At 29.2% G+C, this 9,856-nt stretch overlaps 1 protein-coding gene across 1 annotated transcript; it reads left to right on the top strand.

Annotated features, from left to right (window-relative positions):
* Positions 1-2,660: 2,660 nt before the first annotated feature.
* LOC131618793 (sulfate transporter 3.1-like) lies at positions 2,661-9,521 on the top strand. The gene is made up of 11 exons (XM_058889951.1): positions 2,661-3,124; positions 3,299-3,506; positions 3,642-3,879; positions 7,385-7,498; positions 7,694-7,810; positions 7,881-8,007; positions 8,087-8,373; positions 8,455-8,645; positions 8,741-8,826; positions 8,916-8,992; positions 9,101-9,521. The coding sequence occupies exons 1-11, from the start codon at positions 2,806-2,808 to the stop codon at positions 9,290-9,292; spliced, it is 1,956 nt and encodes a 651-aa protein (XP_058745934.1). The 5' UTR covers positions 2,661-2,805; the 3' UTR covers positions 9,293-9,521.
* Positions 9,522-9,856: the final 335 nt, after the last annotated feature.

Here is a 9,856-nt window from a genome sequence, read left to right as displayed (position 1 = left end):
CCCATTGACATCCCTAAGTGTGATGAGGCAAAACAAATGTGATCATTTTTTTGTCTTTTAGTGCTATATTCATGACTTTTTGAAATGAATTAAATGAGAAATAAAATAAATCAAAATGATGAAGAAATAAATTTTCTTTTTTTGAAGAAAAATAAAATGATGATGAAATAAAAATTTATTTTAAATAATGAATACAATACATAAGATATAATTAGAGTATAACACCTTCATTAATGAATTTGTAATTCATTTTAATATGAATTTGTAATACATTTTTGTTGTTTTTCTCTACAAAATATTTACTACATTTAATTTAAGAAGATATTTATGGTTCAAAAGTAGCCTAACTTGGGCTCAAATTGCATTAATGTTTAATCAATATTTTAATCTAAATAACTAATATTTTAATTTTTGAACTCAATTGCTGGTCCAATTAGAGCCTTGGTAATAAGCATATACACAAAAAAGGAAAAAGTTTAGGGGGTTATATATTAGCGCTTAATTTTTCACGTGCTCAATAGTCATTCTAAATTGAATTGAACTGACTTTAATACCGGTCTCGTTTCAACTCAAATTTGAAAAACGAATATCTAAACTGAACGAAATTTGAGTCTTTTTATTAAACCTAAAAGTTAATTCACTTTGATGATTTGGGCATGAACCGAACCAAATCATCACCCCTAATAGTAATCTTATTTGGCCACAAGATATTGATATATCTTGATGATCAAAATTGAAAATGGGCTCAAATATATTTGTAACGAAGTATTCAAATGTCAAAAAATAAATTTATCATGGCCAAAGAATTCCGCATCACTTAACGGAATTTTTTATTGCACCTATATATAAGATGAAACACACTTCCTAAAAATTCTAAAATACTCTTCAAATATGCATATTCGAAGATATTCTAAAAAAATTTGAGATTTTGATTAATTCGGATATGGAAATACGAATTTACCCCAACGTAAATTTATGATATTGATTAATTCGGATATGCATATCCGAATCAACCAAAATCCCAAATCCCAAATTTCTTTTGATTTTATTTTTAAAAAATATTTATTTATAATATAGTTATAATATAATTAAAGTGAGTTATTATTAATAAAGAATGACTTAAATACAAATTGTTATAAATAAGGAATAAAGAAATTAAATAAAATTTCAATTTCATAATAATTCATTTGTCATAAATTATAAAAGTAATTATATTTTAAATAACTACAACATTTTGCATTATAATCAATGAAATTATCATGTTAAAAATATCCTCCTATTAACATTATAACTTTTAATTTATATTAAGTTTTTTCTTTAATTTTATATAAAAATATTGTGTTGATTTAAATATTTATTAGACTAATATTATTATTATATCTTAATTATAATGGTATATATTTAATTATATATTTTGATTAATACAATTAAATATACTATTAATTGTATTGATTCACCTTGATTTTAATTTTTGTAATAAATATTAGATTATTTCGGATATATATGAATATCCGAAAAATCCCAACGCCAAACATTTAAATATTTTGGATATGCATCTCCGAAGTCGTCTTAGATATTTTGGATATTTTGAGGTTTTCACTGCGGGTGTGAAAAGGCATATGCGTGCAATGAGAATTTCCGTCACTTAAAATCATGTATCAACACGTATAAGAAAATTAAGTACTTTTCGGTACCGAAACAAAGAAAAAAAAACAAATGACAAACATAGGTTATTTAGTGGTTTTTCTTCAATCTAAATCGTTGAGAATCTCTTATCTCATTTCTTAGGGTTCTTACACATCATATGCGTTTTCAAAAATATCTCATATTTTCGAAGGTGTATATACGAAAACACATTTTTTTACTCAATATATTGATTTGTTACTAGGTGCATCTACATAACCATCTCTTAACTGAATTATTTTGAAGTTTTTCTCAATATTTACCAGTTTAAATTACCCGTAGATGTAGTTTTGAGAAAACTCAAATTTAAGTAAAAAAAAATATACTTCCTGATGTGTATTTTCGAAAATGGATGACAACACATTTTTTTACTCAATATATTGATTTGTTACTAGGTGCATCTATACAGAACCATCTCTTAACTGAATTATTTTGAAGTTTTTCTCAATATTTACCAGTTTAAATTACCCGTAGATGTAGTTTCGAGAAAACTCAAATTTAAGTAAAAAAAAATATACTTCCTGATGTGTATTTTCGAAAATGGATGACATTTAAGTGCCTAGTATCAAGGGGTGGATTGAGATATTCTCAAATGTTTTATGTTTTAAGTCTCTTATAATAGGAGAGAAAATGCAATTTGCATTAAGTCCATGTGATGAGTTCTCATTATTTAAAAATATATTAATTAATTAAAGAAATAATTATTAAATTGAAAATTTAATCAATCTTATTACTTAATTTGGCAACTAATAAATTAAAATATTTAATTAATAAATATTTAACATAATTAAATAAAAATATGTATTTATATAATAATATAATATTAATAATAATAATAATAATAATAATAATAATAATAATAATAATAAATAAATAAATAAAATATTTCCACGCCCAAATGCTAATAAAAACTATATAAAGCCATGTTATGATGAACAACCATAGTGTCTCAACTCTCAACTACCTTCATACTTTTTCATTTGCTTCTCTCGATTCCTTTATCCCATATCCCATTCTTCTTAATTTTCTCCATTTTTGTTAGTCAACATTGTTCACAAAAGCACCCTCTTCATAGTAGGCACCTTATATATACAAAGTATCATATTTGAGAAGATTATCAACATGAATAACGTTGATGAGAGCCATGTTGAACACCGTGTGGAAATTCCACCTCCACAGCCATTTTTGAAGTATATGAAATATGCAATGAAAGATATTTTCTTTCCAGATGATCCATTGAGAAGGTTTAAGAATCAACCAGCTTCAAGAAAGTTGGTGCTTGGTTTTCAATATTTATTTCCAATATTTGAATGGGCACCAAACTACACTTTTCAGTATTTGAAATCTGATGTCATAGCTGGGATCACTATTGCTAGTTTGGCTATTCCTCAAGGCATTAGCTATGCCAAACTTGCCAACCTCCCTCCAATTCTTGGATTATGTGAGTACCACAACTTCTATGATGTTTTAAAATAAATAACTTATTAAAATTAGAAATTTAATGTTTTAGAAACCTAACATTGAATTAGCGTGTTGTCCAAGTAAGTTAACCTATTTTATACGACTCAAACGAGAATGAAATTTGCATGGTTAAAATATGTTGCATGTTGTGCAGATTCCAGCTTCATACCACCGTTGATTTATGCTATGATGGGTAGTTCAAGAGATTTGGCAATTGGGACATGGGCAGCTGGGTCTCTTCTTTTGGGTTCCATGTTGGCCAGTGAAGTTGATCCAAACCAAAATCCAAGTCTTTATCTCCACCTTGCTTTCACGGCTACATTCTTTGCCGGGGTTATGCAAGTTTCATTAGGCCTCTTTAGGTAAAAATTCGGATATCCCAGCATAACTAACAATTGGGTTGGCTTAACACGACACATTTTTATTACTGTAACAAACGCGAATTAAGTTTTTTTTAAATAATTTATTAGTAAAACTAAAGCATGAGAGGGGTGCAGGTTAGGGTTTATTGTGGATTTCCTATCCCATGCAGCCATAGTAGGGTTCATGGGAGGAGCAGCCACGGTGATTTGTCTGCAACAACTGAAATCAATGCTAGGTCTTGAACATTTCACCCATGGTGCTGATCTCATTTCAGTCATGCGTTCTGTTTTTACACAAGTTCATTTATGGAGGTGGGAAACTGCTGTTTTGGGATTAGTATTCCTTTTCTTTCTCCTTTTCACAAGATACTTGGTAAGTAAGGATCTATTCCATTTCTTACACGCCATTTCTTTTTCATTACTAAAGTTTTGTGTGCATAAAGTTAAATAAATAATAAATATGTGTCACATGTCTTAGAAATACGTGTAATATACAAAAAAAAACTATAGTAATAGTAAAGAAATGGAGTGTAAGAAATGGAGTGGATCTTTACTCGTCATACTCAATTACTATCACTACCTATATAACACTGCATGATCTAGATATATAACTTGACACTTATTTTGTTTTTTCCATTGATTAATGTGGTAGGTGTTTCTGAAAATGGAAATTTGAAGTCAGTTTTGATTAAATTTCTTCTCTACTTTACCTATAGTAAATGGTGGCAAAACATGTCGCCTGCCCCGTCTTATACACGTAAAAGATAGAGCTGGGCGGACAAGCCCGCCAAATCGAAATGGGCTTAAAAATCAAACTCGCCCCGTCAAGGTGGCGGGTTGGCGGACGGCTGACTTGCCCATCTATTTTTATTAATTTTTTTATTTTTTAATAAATTAATAGACTTTTTTTACCTATTAATTAAATTTTTCACGTATTTTTTTAAACAACTTTTTATAAAACATCTCTTTAACAAAATTTCCTTAAAAAATGTTGCATATATATTTACAAGTAAATGTATAAATTAAACTATCAAGAATTAGAATTAACTAAAACAATGTCAAACTTAAGGCGAGATAGACGGAACGAATAGGTGAGGCGGACTTTGACGGGCAGCGGATTTTGGCCAAACGAACATTGGCCGGTGGTGGGTTTCGGCGGGGCGGATGTTGGCGGATGTTGGCGGACGGCTAACCAAAATTCCAACCCAATCCGTCATTTTATAGCAGGTGTGCGGACCACAACCTGTTTTGCCACCCCTACCTATAGCTAATATATACTCTATATAAGATAGACAATAACATTTTCTTAGCAACAATTAATTGGATTTAATTAATTAATTATATATATATATATATATATATATATATATATATATATATATATATATATATAATATTAACACACCTCTTTCTAACACTTGTCAATAGGGTATTAAAAATAAATATCTTATATATAAAAGTAATTAAATTATTTAAAAATCTGTCACCAGAATTAGAGTTAGGCTCTTTTGATGAAAATATCGATTTGTTAATAAGTTAGTTGATAGGTTATAATTTATAATAAATGGTTGATAACTGATAGCTTATAACTTATGACTGGTAGCTTATAACTTATGGCTGATGACTTATAGCTAATAAACTAATTGAAGTGTAAGGTAAAATTAACGATTCAATTAGTTTATAAATTAAAATGACATAAAAAATTTAATTTATAATTTTTTTGTTTTAAATTAAAATAAATTATAAATGATCATAGTAAATTTTAGTTAAAATAATAAAGATTAAAATAGAAGAAAAAATAATAAGATATAAATTAAAATACTATTTGAAATAGCGTTTGAAAAATAAACTAGAAGCTAATAAAATAAACTATAAACTCGTGATGAAACGATCAAAACCGATATTTTATTGTCATACAAGCTTATAATTATTTATTAAAAACTATTTTTTTCTACAAATTAACCATATAGTTTTTTAATGTGTACAAAAGATGTTTAAATTACTAAAACAAAATTAGTTTAATAATTTCCCAAGTTACTCTTATTATTTAACTTTTAATTAGCATAATTTTTATAATTTTCTCCCACCAAGAAAACTCATCACCCGCTCCTTTCATTTAACATAACATCTCTTTTCATTTTTTAAATTGAAACTTTTAATATTTATTAATTAAGAACTATTTTTATTAAAAAGGTAAATCAAGTTCAATATTAACATGTCATACTTTATTATGTTATTCATTTTTTTTTTATGAAAACTACTATTATTAATTTCTTATAAATATTATCTCAAATTATCATTATATATTTTCTGTGTTTCTTTTTTTTAATTGTTATAATTGTTCATCATAAGTGTTAATTTAAAGTATTTATCCATGTATATGTTGAACTTTAACTATATTGCTTAAGTCGAGCCCAACTCTTGGAGGGAGGGAGAGAGAGGGGATTATTAAGATCCACCATAGCTTGATATATCTATTGGCAGCCTAACTCTCGGTGGGAGGGAGGAAGAGAGAGGGGACTATTAAGATCCACCATAGCAATATATATATATATATATATATATATATATATATATATATATATATAGAGAGAGAGAGAGAGAGAGAGAGAGAGAGAGAGAGAGAGAGAGAGAGAGAGAGAGAGAGAGAGAGAGAGAGAGAGAGAGAGAGAGAGAGAGAGAGAGAGAGAGAGAGAGAGAGAGGGGACTATTAAGATCCACCATAATTTGATATATCTATAGGCAGCCTAACTCTCGGAGGGAGGCAGAGAGAGGGGACTATTAAGATCTACCATAGCTTGATATATATATATATATATATATATATATATATATATATATATATATATATATATATATATATATATATATATATATATATATATATATATATATATATATATATATATAGGCAGGGGTGATAGTAAAAGAAGATTTGAGACCAAAGTTTGCTCATAAATAAACAAAATAATCTCATCCACCTCAAATTCCAAATGAACTCTCAATCATCCCACCGACCTATTTCGTCCATTGGTCCTGTGATTTCTCGGAGATTGGAAAAAGCCTGAGAAATATAATTTTGAGAGGAATGTGTTCCACCCTAGTGTCCATCTAAAAATAATTCTAAAGACCATAATTCACTTTCTTAGTAATACTATCCACAAATCAATCAGAAGGATCTTATTCTTTGACACTATAAGAGACACTCATTTTCATATCATACTATAAAAATTATAATTATTACAGCATCATAAAAATAAAAATAAAAATTTACTAATTCATATACTACTACTATTTACTTAGATTAATTTATTTAACTTAAAATGATAACATGTATTTGCTATAATGAGTGACAACCCCTAGTCGTGTAGGCTTGTCAGAGGGTTTTGACATTGCTCTGATGTTAGATTAAACTCATAAAGGGATGCTGAGAAACTCTATAGATTGGTGTTTTATGAGTGAATTGAATTTACTTTTCTCCTCAATAGTCAAGGCATCTATAAGGATCAATTTGGTATGGATCTTTAAGACTCAAGAACGTGATTACCACATGTTTCTCTCAGGAGGGAGAGTCGTTATTCCACTATATATTATACTTGAGATCATATGTTCTCTCTTTGATGCTTCTTCCATACTGTTATAGAATAGAGACACATCATCACACGTTTTCATAAGTGGACGAGTGATATAGCTAGGCAACGAGCGACACATATAGGCACACGTTTCAATAAATGGGTGGCTAGGAAACCTATAGGATGACATATCATACTGACTATCCTTAGAGAGTTCTGTGCCACCTCTTGTGGATCTTTACAAATATACTAGTACATAACATGTTATAACCTTGGTTAATTTGTAATGTTAATTGATTAATGCAGAGTAAAAAACAACCCAAAATCTTTTGGGTATCAGCAATGACGCCATTAACGTGTGTTATACTAGGAAGTTTACTAGTTTATTTCAGTGACGCCGAGAACCACGGCGTTCAAGTGGTGAGTCATCATTTCTCCATTTTAAGTTTAATTATGATTTTATCAAATTGTTTTACTATATCAATAAATTATTAATACTACTTTTTATATTATAAATATTTCGTTATGTTTTCAAATTTTTAATTCATCTTTCACATACAATTACTGAAACTCAATTTTGTAAAATTCTTGTTAAATTGGCATACAATTTTTCAGATTGGAGAATTGAAGAAAGGATTAAACCCAGTCTCAGTCACAAAATTGGAATTTGTGTCTCCTTATATGACAACAGCTATCAAAACAGGACTTATAGTTGGCATTGTAGCTCTTGCGGTAAATAACTCAATATTTCCTTCCTTTATTGCCTAACACAATAATCTTGAATACTGATAATATTGTTCAGGAAGGAATATCTGCGGGAAGAAGCTTTGCAATGTCTAAAAATTACCATACTGATGTCAACAAAGAGATGATAGCTATTGGAACCATGAACGTTGTTGGTTCTTTCACCTCTTGCTACCACACAACAGGTAAATTAAACATCATTACCAAATGTAAACAAAAATATGCGTGTATCTTTTCTACATCAGTTAATGATGGCACTTTCAGGACCATTTTCGCGTTCGGCCGTGAACTATAACGCTGGATGCAAAACAGCAGCATCAAACCTTGTGATGGCAATTGCTATCATGTTGACACTCTTATTTTTGACACCTTTGTTCTTTTACACTCCTATGGCCGTACTAGCGGCCATAATTTTATCTTCAATGCCTGGACTTATCGATTATCAAGCAGCCATCCATCTGTGGAAGATTGATAAATTCGACTTTGTCGTCTGCATTGGCGCATATTTTGGTGTTGTCTTTGGCAGTGTTCAAATTGGCTTGGTCATAGCAGTATGCATCAATAACCACTTTTTTGTCGCAGTTCTGAGTCATTTTATGTAACTAATGTATTTTTTTGAATGGGTATTTTAGGTTGTGATATCAGTACTTCGGTTACTTCTATTTATTGCAAGGCCGAAAACATCTATTTTAGGAAACATTCCAAATTCTGTTATATACAGAAACATTGAGCATTATCCCAATGCAAATCGTATTTCAGGAATTTTAATTCTAAAAATTGATGCACCAATTTACTTTGCCAATGCAAGCTATTTAAGAGAAAGGTAAGCTACCTTACAATTGGATTTTTTTCTCTTTAGTATGTAAATTTTTTGGTTTAGAGTAACTTAACACACAAGAAAACTGTTAATGTTTATAGAATCTCAAGATGGATTGATGAAGAGGAAGACAGAATTAAAGCCATTGGGGAGACAAGTTTGAAATATATTATAATGGATATGAGTGGTGAGTTATGAGTAATTTATAGCTAGTAATTCATCAAAACACGGTTGTTAGAATTTTCTCTTTAACATGGGATGCAATTTTATTTGCAGCTGTTGGAAATATTGATACAAGTGGAATAAGTATGCTTGAAGAGATTAACAAGATTTTTAAAAGAAGAGAGCAGCAAGTAATTCTTTCTCAAGTGTCAATTACTAATAATGAACCAAAACTTTCTTTTAGACTATTCAATGTAGCATTTATCAACCTTGAAATATTTTCATTCCTATGATTGCAGCTTGTTTTGGTCAACCCTGGAAGTGAAGTGATGAAGAAACTAAACAAATCTCACTTTCAGAAGGACATGGGGGAAAATTGGATCTATCTTACAGTAGAAGAGGCTGTTAAAGCATGTAACTTTGTGCTCCATGAATGCAACACAAATCCCAAAAGAGATGGGTTGGAGCATTGTTTGAGCTGTGATATGTAGAAAGGTATTTCAATATTTTAAAGTTTTAATTTATAGTTGCTTAGACATAAATCTAAATCTAATGACCTTATTTATTAAGGTTCATAAATTTACTATTTATAACCTAATATTTACAACATATCTTCTCAAGCGAATTAATGAATATCAATCATTTCAAACTTACAAATAAATTGGTTGACTCGTTCTTTTGGTAAATAATTTGTTAACATATCTTTTAGTTGATGTTGAAATGATATGTAGATAGTAGTTATCAATCTATTATCCAACTTTTCTTTGATGATTCAACTATCCTACTTACTTATGATATTGACACTAGTCAACTTTGACTACTTTCTCCTTATATTTTGTTTAGTTAGAACCCTTGTAGGCTTGCGTTCAAGTTTTCAATTTTCTTGGGAAAAAAAAGGTCAAACACATATTCTAATAGATGAAAATTTCCTTATTAAAACGGGCTATCTCAGTTTTCAAAAAGTACTTGAGTTCCTCGAAGTACTTCATTTCAAACTTTATTAATAATTTCTTTTTGTTTAGTTATCTCTTAGTCAAATAATCTCTTGTAACAAT

This window comes from Vicia villosa, linkage group LG1 (genome assembly GCF_029867415.1).
Source record: "Vicia villosa cultivar HV-30 ecotype Madison, WI linkage group LG1, Vvil1.0, whole genome shotgun sequence".
In the NCBI taxonomy this organism is placed as follows: Eukaryota; Viridiplantae; Streptophyta; class Magnoliopsida; order Fabales; family Fabaceae; genus Vicia; species Vicia villosa.
The sequence above is the reverse complement of the archived record's forward strand: the minus strand, read 5'-3'. Positions and strand labels throughout refer to the sequence as shown.

What these genes read in the sequence shown, in the direction of transcription:
- LOC131618793 (XM_058889951.1), top strand. Translation starts at nt 2,806, where the DNA reads ATGAATAACGTTGATGAGAGCCATGTTGAACACCGTGTGGAAATTCCA. An exon ending in AGAACCACGGCGTTCAAGTG is followed by an intron (nt 7,499 to 7,693) that starts GTGAGTCATCAT and finishes ACAATTTTTCAG; the next exon opens with ATTGGAGAATTGAAGAAAGG. An exon ending in TTGGCATTGTAGCTCTTGCG is followed by an intron (nt 7,811 to 7,880) that starts GTAAATAACTCA and finishes AATATTGTTCAG; the next exon opens with GAAGGAATATCTGCGGGAAG.